This window comes from Phaethon aethereus (assembly GCF_964289735.1).
Source record: "Phaethon aethereus genome assembly, chromosome: 4".
NCBI lineage: Eukaryota > Metazoa > Chordata > Aves > Phaethontiformes > Phaethontidae > Phaethon > Phaethon aethereus.
Window position 1 is genome coordinate 75,711,735 of NC_138578.1, and position 20,688 is coordinate 75,732,422.

The 20,688-nt window shown below is 36.2% G+C and overlaps 1 protein-coding gene across 1 annotated transcript in view; it reads left to right on the plus strand.

Moving 5' to 3' along the window:
• The window catches only part of POLN (DNA polymerase nu), a gene marked incomplete at its 5' end in the record, with an annotated part of 104,223 nt that overhangs the window by 40,918 nt on the left and 42,617 nt on the right, over positions 1-20,688 (plus strand). The window contains 3 exons of the mRNA XM_081999743.1: positions 3,902-3,959; positions 5,484-5,561; positions 5,996-6,110. Of these exons, the coding sequence (XP_081855869.1) occupies positions 3,902-3,959; positions 5,484-5,561; positions 5,996-6,110 (251 nt within the window). The remainder of the gene's footprint in view (positions 1-3,901; positions 3,960-5,483; positions 5,562-5,995; positions 6,111-20,688) is intronic.

Genomic DNA, 20,688 nt, shown 5'->3' on the forward strand with positions numbered 1-20,688 from the left:
AAGATAGTTGAGTTTGGACAGGATTGCTAGAGATTGTCTAGTCCAACTCCCCCTGGTTCAAAGCGGGGTCCACTACAGCAGGTTTCTTGGGACCATGTCTGGTCAGGGTTTGAATATCTCTAAGGGTGGAGGCTTCATAACCTCTCTGTGCAACCTGTTCTGGTGTTTGACTACTGTCACAGTAGAAAAGTCTTTTATTATGTTTAAATGGAATTTCCTGTGAGTGTTTGTGACTACTGCCTTTTGTCCTGTCATTGGGCATCAGTGAGAAGAATCTGGCTCAATCTTCTTTACACCCTCCCATCAGAGGGGAAGGAACACCTCTCTTGACCTGCTGGTGATGCTCTACCTGATGCAGCCCAGGGTGCTGTTGGCCTTCCTAGGTACAAAGGCTCTTTGCTAATTCATGTTCACCTTGTTTTTCACCAGGATCCACAGGTCCTTTTCTGCAAAGCTGCTTTCCAAACTGTGAATGCTGAGATCCTGATAGACCATTTCTCCAGCCTCTTGAGGTCCCACTGAATCACAGAGCAGCCATCGAGATATCAACCAAAAATCCTCCCAGTTTTGGATTGTCTGTCATCTTGCTGAGCTTGCACTCAGGCCTGTTAATCCAGGTCATTAATGGAGGTGTTGAGCAGTGTTGGCCACTGGGGTAATCCACTAGAGCCTGGCCTCCAGCTGGTCTTTTTGCTACTCATCAAAACCCTTTGAACCTGACAGTTCAGCCAGTTTTCAGTCCACCTCACTGTCCACTTCTCTAGCTTGAACTTCATCAGCTTGTCTGTGAGGCTTTTATGAGAGATTGTTTTGAAAGTCGTGCTAAAGTCAAGGTAAACAACGTCTTCTGCTCTCCCTTCATCCACCGAGGTAGTCAGTTCAGCACAGGCAGCTATTGTTTAAGCACAGTTTCCCCTTTGTAAATCATTGTGACTACCCCAGATCATCTTCTTGACTTTAATATGTTTGCCAATGTTTTCCAGGATTGTTTGCTCCATCATCTTCCCAGAAATTGAGGAGAGGCTGATTGGCCTGCAGTTTTCTGCCTTCTCCTTCTTGCCCAGACACTTACTTTCTTCTAGCAGGAATCTCCCATGATCATCACAGCCTTTCAAACATAATTGAAACTGGGACCTTGCCTTCATCTATCCTTCCATCCATTGGAACCTCTGGAAATTAATTTTGGATTATGGTGTTGGTTTTTTATATTGGTTTCTGGGTTTTTTTTAAGCAATGCTAGAGTTTTCTTCTTAATCATCCACTAGAAGAGCTTGATATTTTTTTTCTCTCACTCAGAAACAATGAAGAGAAGTATTAATAGTTAACTTCCACAACCAGCTTTTCCATCACATGGTTTCAAATATATTTGTTCTTGTCTGGTGGAGCATTTCAGAGAGAGCAGTTTTGTTTCTCTATAACTTCCAACAAGATGGGGATGCCCTTTTCTAACTATAAGGCATAACAGTCACATCTTGGGTTGGGTTTGTGAAGGTTTTGCAGAAATACACTGGAAATAAATAAATAAAATGAAAAATACCGGCTGTATTATGTAGTCTAAGGTGGTAATAGTCATTTACCAAAGCCACATCAATCTTCCGCTTTTGATACAATAGAACTGTCACCTAATTTTCAACTCAAGCAGAGGAAAACTTTCCATTTGGAAGACTCTTGTAAGACTATTTCCTTATTTCTCCATCCTTTTAAATATCTAAAGTAAATTTATCTCATGAATTTGATAATTCAAATCTTAGAAAACATCATCTCCAGGGGAATCTCAGGTCAACTTGTTTTAAGTATGTGTCATATACACATAGATTGAACTACCCACTGGAGATTCCTGTCTTTGTCTACTGACTATAGGAGGATTCTAGACAGCTAGTTTAGACCAATGGCTAACCTAAAGATGTCTAAAATTAGATGAGAGGAATCTATTAAGCTATTCTGATACACTAAAGGTGAGAATTACCATTTTCACGTTTCTTGAGTTACTTCTTTTCTGAAGATTTATTCAAATTATGAGTTGTTAACTAATTTACAAGTGAAAGTACATTTTGCACTTGCAATTACTTACCAGTATTTTTTAGAATTACTAGTAATACGTCTGAAATTGTATTAAAAGCAGACTGTCTGCATATGCTGATAGTTAAAACAAGGTGGCAATATAGTGATTTATTTTTACCATTATAGATGGATAGATTTTGAAATAAATTTTTATTTATTTCACTTTGTTCGGGATTTTGAAGCTAACGAGTTAGGCAACAATAATCAGTGAGAGTAACTATAAACAACTGTAACCTGTGCTGGAGGTTACCTTATTAAGAACATGTCATGTACCCGTATAGACCCCTATGAAAAGTCCATACAATGATGTCTAACAATAAAATTATTCAACTCAGAATTAATATGTTGTTGTTTTTCTTTTTAAATGTGTAAAATTAGGATCCTACATTCATGTCCAGGTACATAATAAAGGACTTAATTTTCTAAACCTCTGAGGATCTACTAATTTCTACATCCACTTAAACTGCATATGATTCATATGAACAAGCACTGATCCTCCTCAGCTTGTTATTGATAGAAATCAATAATTATCAGTAGAAATGTTAGTTTTGTGCACAGATTAAATAACCACTTATTTCAAAATATGGTTAATAACATTATAATAATCATTGCCATAGCTGTATTTTTAAATGTTTCTAGAAACTGAAGAATAAAATCTTAAAGACGGCAAGTGTTTCTTCTGGGCCAAGCTTTGTATTGATGGACTGAGAGCAGTGTTCCTAGTTTAACCATGCTGTGAAAATATTGTGTATATTATGAAGTAGTTGCCTATCTCTGTGTATGGTGCTGTGGCATGTGTTCAACTTTAATACACTTAATTGTAGATCTTTAAGGGTGATCCTAAAACTAGAAATGATACTGTTCTGTATTGGGGGTTTTGTTCTTTTACTTCTGCTTTAGATTTCAGTAGATTTTGCAGTCTAATTACATCCCTCTTAAGTTTAAAATAACAATTTTGAGTTCAAAATTACATAGAAAGTGAGCATTCTGATTTGGAAATTATATAGCACTATTCCCAATCTCCTGAAATCACAGTATTACACTGTGTTAGTATATTCATCTAGTTCTTGAACCACTTGCAGATTGATTGTGTGGAATTATGAAAATTGACCTTAATACACCTTATCTCTTGTCATGTGTTACCTTTCTAGATGAAGAGGCATAATGACATAAAATAACAGAAGGAAGCTATGCTGTGTCATTTTTCATGCTTTATTGGAGATGTATGAACCCAGATCTTTAAAGAAAAATCTGTTATTCCTAGTCCTGCATGTTTGTTGATAAACCTAGTTCTCACTTACAACCTTGACTGTAGTTTATAAATTTAACATGCAAGTTAATAACCTTGATGTGCTTTAGGTAATGAAGAGCTCCTTTATTTTGTCATGCGTTTCAAAAAAGTGGGAATAGATATTAGAAAAATTTCTAGAGGCTGAAGAAGAATCTGTTCCTGCAGTTTAAGGCAGGGTTCACATGTATTCTTTTCTTGAAAATAATGCACCATATCTAAAAAATACAGGTTAAAATAGGAAGAAAATTATTTGTATTGGGTTTCTAATTATGTTCTATGGTGCATCCAGAGATTAGGATTTGGGAAGGCTGCCAGTGAGAAACCATTCTTCCAAGCTTCCAATTTTCAAGGAAGAGCAAATATTCAAAAGTATCTATAGTTACAGAAGTTTGAAGATTCCTTTGAAAGGCAAAGTGAATAATCTCATTTATTATATGGGAAAAACTTGTCATTAGTATCACTAATGTTCTTATGCTGCTTATAGGCTGTTCGTAAACATGATTTCATAAACTTTAACTTCTTAGGCGTTTTTATTCTTCTTATTTGTAGAACATTCAAGGTATCTCTAAGCATCCGGTTAGAATTACAAAGAAACAGTACATAAAAGGTAAATTATGTTTTTATTAACATGAAAAGGCTATTTTATCTAATTATTTTACTGAGTTATATTATATTTTAAAGCAGGCCAATAACTGCAATCTAAACAGAATAGATTATTGATGCTCAGTTATGCATTATCATTTAAACCAATTACTTTTTGCTGGTTCCTGCAAAAAATGTGCTGTTTCAGCACTGATCTAAATCACAAACTTTCAGATTTTTTTTTTTATTTCCCTCTACTACCTCACTGTTCCTTTTTCCAGATGAAATGGTACATCTTAACTCCACTAAAAACCCTAGGGATGATTTTATGTGCTCATAAGGCTTTTCCTGAGGGGATGTTAAAGCTGAGTCATTTTAATAAAACTTACAACTAGACACTAATAGTTAGTCAGATGTGTTGTTTCTGATAGCATGGATTTAAGGCAGATGATTCAGACAGAATCAAAGTAAAGTCTAGAAAAGCATGGCCCAGGTGATAAAGAGAGAAACCCAGAATAGTAGACTCAAATATGAGAGAAATTTGCAAACATAAACTCTCCTTGAATGCCTACAGCCATAGCTGGGAAATGCTGCTCATTTGTTGCACTTGGTTCTTGGATAAGAGCAGGCTTGCCTTTTCACAGCTATTCACTCCCTGCTTTTGAAATAATACAGATCAGAAAAGAGGAGTCTGTTGAAGACAATGTAAAACTTTGACAGCAGTTTTATTTTATCTACCTGATTAATTTTATAAGTATTTTTTAAAAATTGTTATTAAAAAAAAGTGTGAGCAGTGGCTGTGTGAATGTGAGCTGCTGTGCACAACTGTGGCACATAGGCCTTTCTGGAAACAGTCCAATCAATGTTGTTAATGATCTTATAATATGTACTTCCAAAAACGTATAAGTTTTTCATTCCTGTATCAAGACATACTAATTCTTCCACTTTTATACTGATCAGATTAATTCTGTTGTATTTCAAACCACCATCCCTTTCTATACTAAGGCAAGTGATATTCCCAGGACACGCTGAGTTTCTAACACCTTGCCAATGTACATTATTGCTTATTATACAGGATTTCAGTCATTAGAATTTGGATGCCTATATGAGCTGTATGTTCTCAATATTGTACTCCCCTACCACCTGTAACTTGGAATGTGGTTATTAATACATTGCATGTTCAAAGACAAGAAAATAGATTTAAAAAAATTTTTTTTTTAGTTCATCTCTATAGACCCTTCCTTATCTGAAGCTTCCTTTGTTAAGTGATCTGTGAATAATGTTGTTGTAGATATTTGTTAGCTAGTGTTCTGGGAAGGGTTTGGTTTTGAAAAAGGACAAGTAAGTGGCACTGAAAGGATAGCAGAGATAAAGATGTACATGACTGGTAAAGTAATTTTGATGCTGGTAGTCGGTGTTCTGCTAGGTTGCTTACATTGCCATTTGTGTGGTTTTAGTTGTGTGTTTGGTATGTCATTTACAACCTATGGTTTGCACCACAGTGTTTTTGGACTGGGGTTTGGGACTTAAATGTCTATCTCCTCTCTAGGAAAAGAAGAGGAAGTAGTAACTATTTCCCCAAGAACATTGTTTGTTTCAAAAAAAGGATATACATTTTTAGCAGCAGGTAAGTTAGTATGTATTATTATTCTCATACATATTTATGTTCACAGTTCTGTCATCTCTTTTTTTCCCCCCCCCCCCCTTCCCTTGGATGACATATTTTACAAGGCTGTCAAAACCCTTAGTATCAGTTAATATTGTTATATGATGTATACTCCTTGCTGTGCTTTGGAAGTGGATGATATGTAAGCCTTGTCAGTAGAAAAAAAGAGCTGATAAGATTAATTGACACCTCAAGATAATGAAGGAATCGGACACCTTGTGATCTGTAGCTGGAATATAACTTCTTCAGGATGAGCTTTTCATAGGCATCTCGGTTTTTTGAACATGAGGAAATGACTGAACAGTACAGGCTTGCATTTTAATTTGTGATTGGTTAAAATGCAGGTAAGTTTTTATTTTAGAGCAATAGATTTATTTTAATACTCTGTTTTCTAGATTTTTCCCATATTGAGTTAAGGATCCTTGCTGACTTATCATCTGAACCAGAACTTTTGAAACTGTTCCAGGACCCTGAAACCACTGATATCTTCTCCACGCTGGCTTCTCAGTGGTAAATGTTGCATTTTTTTAAAAAGTAATTAGACAAAATAGTAAGAATAACTATTGTATTACTGCATAATGATAACAAAAGACACTATTTTGCTACAGTATAAATTGTTAATACCGTTTTAACACCATGAATTATAATTCCTTTCTTTCTGAGCCTGTTCTCCACTGCGGTAATTACCATATGTCAAAATGTTGCGATCCAACTAACCAGTATGAGCCTTGTGACTGTAGCTGGTGCAGTAATATATTGTGAACAGTGCATGCTGATAACTTGCTCACTGTGTTACTGTTGACCAATTCTTTTAAAAATCCAGACCAGCAGTTAAGTAGGTTATCAATCTGAAAATTCTACTCAGTAAAAGTACAATCATTTTCAAAACCTGCTTGGTTATCCAGTAGAAGTATTGGAATCAAATTACATATGTACAAGAAACAGAGACTAGACTTCGTGGGATTCCTTTGAACTCATGGAGTTTAGTGCTTCCATCTTCTGATAGATGGTGTGATACTTGGAAAAAGTGGTACATCAGCAATTGAAAAAAGATATTTCTTATCTCCATTCCCAGATTATTATTTACTGATCTCTTCAGCATGCGGATCAAAAGGTTAACTACCAAAAAAGATGGAATATTAGTTACTTAGCTGTTTGAACGTATTTCTTATTACTGTTTGTATCATGGTGATGCCTAAAAATCTTACATGAGACTGGGACTCCTCTCATACTCAGAAGTGCATGAGCATTCAATAAGGGACAGGATAGATGCCAGGAAGCTTACAGTTTGAACAGATAGGTCAGAAAAAGATTCAATAAAATGCTATAACATATAAGCAAATTGAATAGAATGATGTCATGTAAATGTCATGCATTTTTCATATTTTCTCTTTGTTCCTCTCTCTTTTAATCTTTTACCTCCATGTTTTGTTGGAAGGTTGTTAGCTGAAAATGGAAGCAAAAATAGATATGATGAATTCATCCGTCCTGATCTAGCTGAATTCCTATCCTACAGTTTCTAAATTTTTGCAGGCGTAGCCTTTGCAACCACAGTATTTCCTACTTGCTGCAATATTTGCTAATATACTCTGAAGTAGTACGAAGAAACAAAATGGAGCTCAAATTGTAATTATCCTGCTACCGACAACTGAATTGGCACTTGAGGCATGTGCATTCTGGGACAACACAACTCAGGATCACAAACATCCCAAAGAATATAGCTATGGAAAGATCACCTTTCTCTTTAGAGTTGCTCAGAAGCTTCTATTGATATTATAATCAATTCTTAGCTCTAAGATGATATCACTAGAACCTCGTGATGGAGTAAAATCCTTATTTTAGTTTGGAGGTATATTGCAAATGTATGCATGAAGATGAGTCAAATTTTGTCTCAACTCTGGGCAAGGCTCCAGAAATACCATTCTATTCAGCAGCCTCACAGCTCTTGGCAGCAGTCAACCTCTTATAGTTGCTACACAGTAACTTTAAATTTAATGAAATATTACAGGCAAATATTTTTATCAGACGGAAGTGTCATGGTGTGTCTACAAAATCATTACATAATGATTCTGCTGACTCTTCTTTTAAGCTTCAGGAAAGCGAATACTTGGAGTAACTTTCTATTGAATCTATTATATGACTGTTGTTAATTACATGAAGGATGTGTTTAATTTCATCTAATGTTGGACATATATACCTGGACATATATACCTTTTATATATCTGGAGAGATTCATTTGACCTGGTGTTGATGTCCTCTGTGTAATAAGATCAATCACACATTTTGAAAGTGTTGACTTCTCACCATTGAGAACAAAGTAGGTCTGGGCTGGCCAGCTCACATGTAGACCTCTGTATTTGTTTTGACAAATTCAAGTCCTCCTATTTTGGATCAGTTCCTAGTGAACTCACCTTGGGTTTTGAAATTTTGTCTTTAATTTATTTAACACCAAAGAGAAGACATAAAATCACAAGCTTCACAGATACCTTCCCATTCTAGGTATTGATTCATCTCTCATAGTGCACTATTTATAAATAAAATATTTAGGGCAAACAATTAGTTCATTGACTTTATTGTAGTTGATTCCACCCTGTTGGTACTAAAATGAGTTATGAGAACGAAGAGCAAAATAAACACCAGACCCTTTGTCTCCTGAATTTCTCTGGGTCTTAATCCTTTCAAATCTGCAAGTGATACACCAAGTGACATACCAAATGTTTTGTTCTGTTTGAAGGAATTGCACGTTGTTGCCAGCTGTAAATCTTTTCTAACACATTTTGGACAATTGGAAAACCTTGACAAAAAAGGTTTTTTCTCTAAGAGATCTCCCTCTCAGGAGAAAAAAATTTAATGTCAGTATCTGATAGCATTCCAGCTTCTGAATACGTGTCAGTTGGTATCTTTTCGTTTTCTGCATCTAAAAATCCTTAGAGTAATGAATAGTAAATCATAAATAGTATATTGGACAAAAATCTGAGCCACACCCCAGCATCCAGCCAAGTTTTATACCAGGTTATTCACTTTTTTTTTTTCCCCCTAAGCTTCATGGCTTCTCCACTGAAATGTACCTCTCTTTCTCAGCTGTTCTTCAGGCCTTCTATCTGAAATCCAACCTCTTGAAAAACCTTTACAGGCTTTTTATAGCATTTGGCAACAAATACACGCAGTGGGCAGTTTCTGCAAAGAGATTAGCTGTATGAGTTTCTGATTGAATTAAGATCTCTTATGTAGGAAATCTTCCCTTTCATAATTTGGTTAGGCATGCTCTACTGTGACTCAGTCTATCTCTGGGACCTTAGAGATTTGTTTCTCTTGGGAACCTGTTGGATCCATGTTTCTATTAAACATCATTTTTATGCAATCTTTGCACTGGTCAACAGTGCAGTGTGGAGATGCGTAAGTATGTATCAACCCTACTACGTCTATACATGACAGCAAAAGACTGAATGGAAATGCTAACTTTCACAGTAAAACTCAGCGTCATGTGCAACACCATACCCAACCCAATAAAACTAGCTGAGAGGCAATCCTTGCTGCAAGACTAGGCTGTAAACTTGTACTCTTATGGCTGTGTTACAGAGATAGCTCATTACAGAAGTAACACAGCCTCTACCAGTCTGGGCTTCCCTGCACTATGCTCAACTGCTTGCTGTAGATACTGTAGGTACTGCTTGCTGTAGACAGTTTTTTAAGTATTGTGTGTTCTGTTTGACAGAGCTGTCTTGCAATTGCTACTCAGTTAAAATTCTCAGAAGCTAGTGTTAATTACTCACTTAATGCAAGTTTCTGGGTAATGTCATGCTTGGTCTCACGCGTTGTATCTTCACACAGGAATAAAATTCAGGGAATTCATGGAATAAAATAAAAATGGTGTCTGTTGGCCACTTGCAAAGATTTGCTTCTATTGGCCTTTTTTGTCAGTGAAAAGTCCAAGCTCATCTTTTCCTTGTACATCCAATATATTTTCTGGTCATCTAACATAGTTATGCCAGCTAAAAATAAGATGATATAAATAGATTTTAATATTCACTGGTATATGCTTAGTACTATTCCTACTCTTATCCTATCCTGTCTGTAATGATGATCATATGATATTACCAACATTATCTTACAGTGAGTACTGTATGGCTTATGAAGAGTAAGCCTTAAATGACAGGTCAACACCAGCTATTACAAGAACACCAAGAATGCATTACATTAATGACCTGCTTGCTGTTGAACATATAGTAAAGTTTCAAGACTTGCCTAAACTTTTGAAATTTCATGATACAATGGATTCCAGCTACCTGCAAGATTACCTTGTGTTATATTGTCTTGATGTCCTATGACAGTTATAGTCCTTTGAAGCCAAATCATCCCAGTGCTGAAGATGATGAGACCTGTCTTGGCAGCTGTCTAACCAGCCAAAAGACCCAACTGCCATAAGTCATCCAAATGACAACAAATTTCAGAATGAAATTGCTCTCACTTCTTTAATCTAGCTTTTACACAATAAATGAAAAATAGGTAATTGTATTTAAATGCTGTTGATGGACATACCTTTAAAGGACTTTCAGAGATAAGGGCTCAAAAATAAGTTTATAGTCTTTTAGGTATTCTGCAATATCTTAATTAGAGGTGCAGTGACTACCAATCTCTTTCAAACTGTTCATTTGTCACCCTTCTCAGTAGGCTGTTGTTCCTCTGTCATAGTAAATGCTCATATTGACCATATTGGGTCAAAATCCAGGAAAAGTATCTTGATTTAGCTAAGCACTTAAGCACACCATAAATATGTGACTTCATCCTACCTGACTGATACCTACTTTCCTGCCTGAGTGCTTTTTTGAATTGGGATAGTACTGCTTCAGATTTCCTATGACTCAAGCATTAAGCTGTACTTAAAATGTTTGGATAAGTCTCTCTGTTTCTTTAGAATCTGTCTTAGAGAACTGGAGATCCCTAGTAGCGATGAGTTTCGCTGCATCCAGCAGAGCATAGTGATACCCTCCACCAAGGGTCCTGAGGGCACTCTGGCTATACAAATGCAGCTATATTATTTATGGCTCTGGAACTAGCTTAGTCATTTTAATCCTGAAGATGATGTCACTGTGTTCCAATGTTTAATACGGACATCTCTGATAGGAAGTAAATATAATTTGCGACTATCATTTAGGTTCCTGAACCTGAAATAGAATACAAAACCCAATGCTGGGTTCCTAAGCTCTGTGTAAAGTGCCAAAGTATGCATCTCAAAGGGTGAAAAAGGCTATACGCTGACCACAGAGCCATCTAATAGAAGTTAATGGGAAATTCTAATCATGGAAGTTTGCATTTGAACTCGTCTTAGAAAGCTAGAACAGAATGACAAGGACAGCCAGTGGTCCAAAGTCAATACCTGAAGACACCTGCTAGATAGGTAGTGTTGAAGAGAGATTCACTCTCTTCAAGTGGCTGTGGGACCCAGCTACTATATAAGGGCTAGGTGCTTGGAAACTTGAGTTCAACTTTTTAAATCTTAGTGTATTCAATTCTACATCTCTCTCCTCCCAGCAAAACGCAAAGCGAAGTTAGACTTTCTATGTTGCAGCTGAGATTCTGTTCAGCAGATGTTTTGAAGTTGAAATAATTGGATTTGTTTAGTTGAGAGGAGATATGACTTAGGAAAAATATCGTAAAACTTTTCAAATATATAAAAGGCTATTGCAGAGAGTTGGGTAGAGAATGAATTAAGCATAATGAATGGGCTTACACAGTTGTAAGATGTTTCAGTTAAATACTTTTAATACTAAACTTAGATAAACATGGAGATGGGTTACCTATGAAGGCTGTGGAATTTCCATCACTGGAAGGAATGAGACAATTAGACAAATATTTGCAAGGATGGCTGAGGTGACTTCTCAGTCTCTCTCACAACCATATTTTTATGACACTGATGTTATTGAAAATTGCTTAGAGCAACTTTCATGTTTGCTTTCCTTCTGAACTCATGAATTATGCTTTTTGTTGTTTTGAGGTGGCTTGGGGTTGGTTGTTTTTTGGGGTTTTTTGCACAGTAGTCCCATTTCCATGTGATCCTGGGGGATGCCAAACCTAGCTTGTGGCCTTGCAATTAGAGCATATTGCATATCTCTGGCAGACTGAGCTGTTGGATGTAAATCTCATCAGGTGAAGAGACAAGTGAGTTGCTGTTCCTCAATAGCCAGCCAACTGTTTTAGGGTGCTATCTCCTCTACCTTATACTAAGAAAAAGCCAACAACTCCAAATGTGATATCCAGAAGACATCAGTGTGAATAATGATGTAATCAGATGACATTTCCTAGATTGGGTCCTACAGGTATCACAGAAGAGGTCAGGTGGACTCAGAGTGGGTCTATGATAAGCATGTGCACAATGTAGAATTTTGGGAGCCTCTTGAACTGTCGAGGGAAGAGTTCCCTGAGGTACCCAGAGAATTCAAGGACATAGAGGATTAAGGGGCCTCTTAGTGGAGTGAAAGGGGTTGGTTCCCAGTTTTGGATATAGGAATCAACATCTATTTCTTGAATTTTGTCTAGGTCTCTCAGTTCCCTATGGAATTGCCAGTATAGATTTGTAAGGGATGCACTTCCACTGAGACCGTGTAATAGAGAAGTGGCCAAAAATATAAATGTATGGTTACTGGTCTGAGGTGAGCATCATCCCACTGGCCAAGTCACTTAAACTAAGTGGGTAGATTGAACTTCAGGTGTCTGCTTTATGTTTTAGTCTATAGAAAATTATTACTGGGTTATGCTTTTCTCTAGTGAGTAATTACTAAGGCATACGTTGGCAAGCATCAGCAAGGTATCACAGATATGTTTGCAGCCTCTAATCTTCTTAGATGTGTTTGTCATAAATGTCCTAGAAAAATTATGAAAATGTTGTGCCCTTTCTAAATTATAACTATGAGCTAAGATGTTAAAACATGTAGACTATATATCCTCATAAACCAAGAGGTTCAGAGGAAAAGACTATAAGTAGGTTAGTTACATATGAATTGAAATGAAAGTCCAATACTTCTATATCCGGAAATTTAAGTATGGGAATACTCAGATGATTTATAGTCTCTAGGAACAATATTAGCATATGAAACAAAGAACATTCTCTTGACTACTCAGAACAAAGAACTCAGAACTACAAAGAAAAATCTCTCTGAGATTAAATCAATGCCAACTTAATCTAGAAATGTTAATTAAATGATGTATTTTCAAGTTAAATATACCTTTTCTGTAGATGATATTTACTATTTGAGAAGGGGAGAAATTCAGAAGGGTCTTTAGTAAATTGTTTACAATATGATCTAAATGCAAGCATAAATCTATTACTGCTATAAACTGTGTATTTTTCATTTCTGTGAGAGCAGAATGATAATTGTCACTGGGCACAAACTTTTCCATGCAGTGATAAATTACCTAGGCATTTTCTGTTATTTATTCTGTGTCATAGATTGTCTGTTGAGCCAGTGTGTATCCAGTGTAATGAAATCCATGTTGGTCTGTAACTCAGAAAAATCCCTTTATAGATAAGACTGTTGGACAGTTGTGACGTAGTATTTTAGCTTTTGTACTCTGTAACTCTTTTCAGTTTAGAAGTCATAGCATATGAATCAGAGAACATATAAAAAATTTGCCCATATGCCATCAGTTTTCCTTACATTCTGTAGCTAAAGAATAAGAGAGTAGAGAAATTTTAATAATCTCTATTAAAAATACTTATGTGGTACTATGTAGTAGAGGAATATCCTAATACTGTTCAATATGCAGATGTATTGTGCATTAAAAGTTACTTACCTGAATAATCTGATAACTGCCACCATTCCAGTATGAAAACAGGCATTCTCTTTAAACTATTAATTTCTACCTCTGAACTGTAATTTAACCTGTATACATTAACTGCTGATGGTGAATTGAAGTAACAAGGTAATTAGGGGGTACTTTTTAAGGGTGATATGTACTCTGACTGTACCAGTGAAAGGACAATTTGTGACAGTTGTGTACAATGTTTACACTCAAGGCTGCACTTGAAAGAAGGCTGGAGAATTTGATAGTGGTCTAGTTGCTCCTGAGATCCAAGTGTTGTAAAATCCAAACTACAAAATATTCCCTTCTCTCTCATCTGTCATCTGCTTTCTCATATTCAAGCTATTAGTGCTCTCTTTTGTGTGATGATGGAGAACAAGCATGAATATATATCCCTCTTCCAGATATTGAATTTCTTACTTCTAGTAAGTACTGGACATAATAATTGTTCACCTGAGTCTATCTGGCTGTCAGAGAGTTAAAAAAAAAGGGCTGCAGGATAGGAGGACGTATCTTGTTATTTCTTCATAGCAATGGCAGTTAATATCTAAAATAAAGAATTGTGTAGCTATCATGGAATTCAAAGGGATTTATAGATTCTGTACCACTAATCGTTTTGAAAAACATTCCTTTCCATTTTTATAGTGTGGGTTTGGTTGGCTGACATTTAAGACATGTAAGAGTCTTTAGCTTACACTATACTTGCCAGAATCAGAGGAACTTGAACACTTGATTTAGAATAATCTTGGGAACTGTAGGCTGTTTATAGAATGTACTGAACATAAAAGTCCATCTTCCCTCAGCTGATATGTATGTGGGATCATGGTAATATCTGTTGTGAATTGTTGAGAGACAGACATGCTGATTTTGGAAATTTCTCAAGAAAAAGCCTAGAGAGAAACAAAGCACAGAACTATTTGGGATTACCATATCAGAAGGATAAAAGTTTTTTGGGTGTTTTTATTTTTTAAAAGATAAGTTCAACCAGATTTGAATAAGACGACCACAGTGCAGAAAGGTTTGTTTTTTTCTTTGCAAACTGTCTTCCTCCAGGAATTGGGAAATGTTATTTCTGTACCACCTGCCAAGCAGGGGACTCAAGGAACTGATTATATCTAACACGGGCAAGGTGAGCCGAACTGTCGCACACTGGCAGTTGGTCCAGCAGGAACTATGGCAAAATAGGGACTCTTGTTTTTCCAGCCACTGGGCAATTCAGGATACTTCCTGACGATAGCTCTATCTGTTGATATCCTGCTGAGTTCTGAAGAACACAGGAAATAACCAGAGGTATTTTGGATATTCTTGAAATAAATCAAAATAAGTCCTCATGGGCTGAATTATACAACAAGATAGTATACTGGGTCTGTTTGAAAAAGATAAGGTCAAGTATGCATGAATGCTTGGTGGTAGGCTGACTAAATATATACTTGCCCATACCTGTTTTATACACCCTTGTTTCAAATATATTCTTTATATCAAATGGATTAAAGATTCATCCACAGCAGTGGGATGGCATGCTCTTCCAAATCAAGACACGTTCAGACGCAGATATGCTGTGGCAGAAGGTCTAATTGTGGAGATACTACTTGTTATGAATCTGGTGTTTGATAACTTATTTGGTAAAATTGTTGTGAGTGAGGCTGTACCACTTGCAGCTCCTGCAGCTTTATTGCTGCAGATTTCTTAGGATTGTTCTTGAGAAATTTTTTAAACCTATGAGGTACTACAGTATAAGCTTGAATTCCTGTGGGAATAAATGTGGTCTCTTGTGGTAGGAAAAGATGCTGACAAGGTGACAGCAGTTACTGAGAAACAGAGAAGCATTCAGAAGAGAAGAATTAAGAAAATGTAAGGCAGACTCTGTCATGCTGCTAGTTAGTGCTTTATGCTTGGTAAGAGTAATGCCTGCTCTTACACAGGAGAATAAGACTAGAAGGACCTTTTTGGTCATAAAATTGTTGCAGGTGACAATGTAATGAACTCCCTTTCACAGGTTGGTAGGATCTCACCTTAGAACTAGTTTTAACCTGTATAACACTATTGCTGTTGAAGTCCCCATTCCTCTTCCGGCTAGAAAACTCCTCTTATTTTCCACCTTATATTTATTCCTACAGTTTATATACCCAAATTATTCTTGCCAATGTTGCCTATTAACTTTTATTAGCTCTCTTCACCCCCCAGTGTTTGCTTTTATAAATAGTTCAAGAAAGCAATCAACTGTGTTCTCAGCCCTCATTCTTTAAGGAAACAAGACAAGTTTTCTTACAGTATTTGTCATCAAATACCTTAATGAACTACTGTTAGGAGCAGCTAGTTCTGACTACATGGAATTCCATGTACGTTGATCTGTATTTCTTCTTGGCAAGGAAAATGGCACTGACTGTTTCACTAAACTGCTTTCGTTACCGAAGCTAGATTTTTTAGCTAGCTCTTTTAGCTAGCTCTGAAATCTCTGCACCAGAGCACAGTCTCAGGAATACTTGTGTCATAGTCCAAAAACGTAACTTAATTTTGGAACAGCCACAAAACTGGGCTAGCAGAATGATGAACAAAGAAATAATGACTTGAGAGGCTACCTTTATTCTAACAAATTTAGTGCAAGGGATGTTCCTGGTTGCTGGCACTGAAAATCCAGGCTGGTAAATTGGTCCCTATCATGATCGTGGCTCTGGACCAAACAGTTCCTGGGCACAGTTCCTGAATTAGCATGGACCAGAGATTATATCCACCAGGCTGCTGGATGCAGCACTGTGTTTGGATGGTAAGAGAGTTTTAGAATACAGATATGTGGTGGTGTTTTCCAGTTAGCCCCACTGCTGCAAGAATAGTTACAGGCAGATTTAATTTCTTAATATTGACATAGTCAGCGTCTCATTTCATATTTCTCTATTCAATATTCTGGTAGCCTACCACCACCAAATTCATGTTTCTTGAATATGGTAACCAAATTATGTTAAGTACCACAGATAAAATCTGTGTAAGAAGTATAAATTATATAATAAAATATAAAATATATAAAAATATATAATGAAAAAATATAAAATATATAAAACCAGTATATTGTACAGCAGTACTAATATTGTCCTGCCATTGGAAATGGCTCACTTGACACATCCTGAATTTGCATTTGTTTTTCCACATCGAAACCACACTGTTTTCTACTTGTTCCATGATCAATTATTACATCTCTTTTTTTCTATTTCTAGTTCCTCATCCCCTACTTCATACAAAAACTCCATACTTTAATAACTCTTATTTGCAAATAAAATAGCTTTCAGAAAAGCAGTAGTATCTATTATTATTTAGACTCTGTGAAAGGCTTTATCTCTCAAACTGTGCAGCATGTAGGGATAGGTTCACAGTTACTACAGTCTGGAGGGGGCAATGGTGTCAGGGTGCTGTCTAATTGTGTTCCTCTCTGCTGTGTTGGAGAAGAGTTTGTTGTGAAATAGCGTGGAAGGCAAGCTCTAAGGTCTCTGTATATTGCACTTTTCCTTCTCTTTTCTGCCCATTTATTACACTCACTTTGGGATTAGGCGGTCTCTTATATCTGCTTGAAAACATTGTGAAATGAGCCATAATTGTATCCTCAGATTATGTCTCCAGTTTTAGCCTAGTAGTATTTAGCCTGGTATGTCATTAATGGTAAACTTCATTACTTTTACTTAAATTTCTGTAAGGCTAACAGATTAAATCAATGTTCTGAAGAAGCATCATTATTTAAATTGGGCTTGTTTGCATTAGGCAAAAATCACGAATTCTAGATTGAGATTTTCATCCCTCTCTCAATAAACATCCCTTGTGACATATGTCTGTTTCTTAATGAATGATTGTAGTAACTGTTACACTTTTGCAGAATATCTAAAGGGTACTGCTCAAAAGATTCTGACAGGAAACACTTAAATTTTGGCATTTGCAAATATAATGTGCATGATAGCTGCAATAATTTTTGTTTTGCGTTTGGAATACCTTTGTTAGGTAGCTCTGCCTCCACAAATGAGGGTTTAAGTGCATATGAGCGTATATATTTGAACCTTTCTGTTGCAATGTAGAAGATAGATCTAGGTTTTGCCTTCTGAAGTTTAGTTATTGCAGTATGTTTTTTCAAAGAGCATTCATGCAGTGGTTTAATTAGCTTCTACTCCCTTGTCCTATCCATCCTCCCTAAAAAAATAACTACTGTGAGTGCTGAAATTTAGTAAAAGGGAGGATGTTCAGTTTGCCTTCTCAGAATCAGAGTTTTAAAACATTTTAAGCTCTGAGTTCAATGCTTCATGGATGTTGGTGTGGAATATTTTAACAGTTTTACTTTTGCAGCAAAGCATTTTCTATCTGTTTTGAAAGCTCACTTGCAATAGTTGATATTAATGAAATTTAACACTTGTCTTGCTTTGCACTCAGACTGTCTGTATGGCAGCTTATGGAAATTTCACCTTGTAGTTTACAGTCCCCTGGAGAAGTGCAGCTGTGACATTTGTTTAGACTAGCAGATAATAAGGCAGAGGGAATAAAGTCTTCAGGAAGCATAATGGCTTTTGTTTTTAGAAGAGCTAAACAAGAGCTTTAAATAAACCAGGTTGTTAACTACAAGTTTAACCAGACAGCTTAATTTTATGTCACATTGGAAGCTTATATTATTGCACATTAAATGCTTTCTTAGCATTCTAGAATAAATGAAAAAACAAGTTTTAGAATTGTCACCACCAAACAAAATAGTGAAAAAGCAAGCTCTGAAGCGTGGACAGTCCTCAGTTGTTTTGTGGTGTCTGATAACATTTGTCTTTGCTAATTTAATGGAGAGGCTTTCTTACATGTGAAAAGCTATCTCCAAATAGTCATCTCTTTCTAGAAAGACTTTGATAAAATGCTACATTTTATCAGCATATTCCAGAGCTTAATAAAATGTTTTCATTTATTTCATTTAACTCAATTAACTTTAGATTTAGTGTCAAGCTAGATCTTGATGAAATCAAGAATGCAAAAGCAATTCATTCTTCACTTTTACTTTTGCCTTACTTCAGTGTCATCATAGGCATAATAGAAATTTAATCTGCAAGAAGTGTTTTTAGTGAAGATTGAGAGAGATGGGATATGAAGTATCTCATTCTTCTCTGCAGAACCCATTTGTTCAAGACCCTCATATACAGCATGACTGATTTCTTCCTCTTTTGATTGCCCCACCAAGATATTTAAAAGTCTGCTGCTTATTTTTTCAAACTGTTTGATGTAGTATGACATCTCCTCCCTTCTTCCTCTGCTTATTTTTCCTGAGCAAACTCTACATTGTTGTAACAGTATTATAGCTCCATGTTTTGTTCCATGTAATATCTGAGATGGCAGTTACATCATCTTTTGATTATATATTAAGAACTCTGTTTCCTACCATTTCACTTTTCTGGTATTTGTCTAAAGGCTGATCTGAAGGTCCATCTATTTCTTTATAAAGTTATGAGACTTCTAACAGGTCCAAGATGGGTAATTATTTGATACTCTTGCTACAGCTACCTGTATCATCTCCCAAAATAGCTTCTGTTCCTTCTTAACTATTTGAACCCTCTTACAGAGAAGCTTGAAAAGTAGATGTGATAAGTGAAGAAAGAACTCTAAGACCATTAATTTGCATTTGGTCTGGCCCTGACATTATTGTTTTATACAAATGTCCTCTGACAAATTTTGTGTCATCCCAATTTGTATAGACTCCTTAATCTGTTTACATTTATTTGTTCTTTCAGTGGTGGTGCCTATCACTGTTGATGTTCACACTGGTACCTGGAGCTGGGAGTTAGTTGCCCTGACTTCCTTTAATTCTATGCTCATGGACCCAAAGACCCTTAAATAAGAATGTTAACTGATTCCTTCAGCAATCACGTGACTCAGAAATAATTACCACTTGTCTGTGTAATTCACTATGTAAGGGAGACCATAGATGTAAGAAGAAAGCCATTTTTTTCTTCCTGCAGGAGCGAAGGAGAGAAAAGGTGAAGGCTGCAGGGCAGGATGTGCTCTTTCAAGCACCTTCATCAATGTCAGGGACTTTCTGTTCTAACTGACAGATGTCCAGAATTGTGCATTTTTAAAGAAAAATCTCTAAGTGACCTTTTTGGTCAAGACTACTAAAAATAAGTGCTATCTAATTTATCTCTTCAATATCCAATATCTGTGATGTCAACATGCAGGTAAATATCTTAAAAAAGATAATGGATCGCTTTCTTCCCAAATGAATCTTTCAACAAATTGTTACTGTTGATAGCTATAATTTATGATATGACCTTGTTGCACTTTCTTTATCTCGTTCCCTGCTACTTTAAAATGTATCAACAGAAGACTTCTGGCCCACATTTCAAATAGCAAAGACATGTCTTTATCATCTGTAAAATACATGAAAGCTAGAAATCATGCTCATCAAAAGAAGGTTGAGGACTAATGAAATAAATCATCATGCAATGGACTATAAAGGCTACTCAGAAAAAATGAATTGTTTTATGATTAACCACTGGAAGGACTTTTAAAATCCTAAAGTGCTTCTAGAGTCTTGCAAAAGAGTTTTATAGGGGTTATAAAGCTTTTCCTGGTGCTAAATAAATTTAAAAAAAATTAAAATGCAATTTGGTAGGGTGGCATACAAAGAGGGAAAAGAGACACAATGATGTAAACGTTGCAAAGCTGGCTGTAGTATAGGAAGGATGACATCAAACTGACAGTGCTGTAGTCTTTCATCCAAAGAAGCTGAACACAACTAAAAGCTTTTATAAAAACCTCTAAACTAAATAAAATACAAATTTAAACTCCCTGAGTGGGAGGTTGTGACCTTCTCCCCTCTGCGTTTAAGTCCATGACCCCTATATTTACATGGGAGTTCCATGCCAAGGGTTCTCCAACATGTTCAGTGACCGCTGGAAGATGCCAGGGTGGCAATGATTATATGTGAAATGGGGACCCTGTGCATTACCCATTAGATAAGGAGGAGGAGATGTGATGAGTCTGGTGTACTGCTTAAGATATCCTGATGCCCTAGTTTGTTGATTCATTTATTGGTGCATATCCTTGGGTGAGGAGTTTCTTCGTGTTATTCTGTAACCTTATAGCTCACTTATGCAAACCAGGCTAGAATAAAAATGTGAATACAAGCATTTGACATAACATCTGAATCAGACATGAGAAGTGTTTAGCAGTGACATAGACAAAGAAATAAAAGAAAAAATTACTTAATATATCCTTAGGTTACATCAGAAAGCTCTGTCTTTGTTAGCTGTTTCACCTGCTGTTTCCCTACTGACAAGGTGTT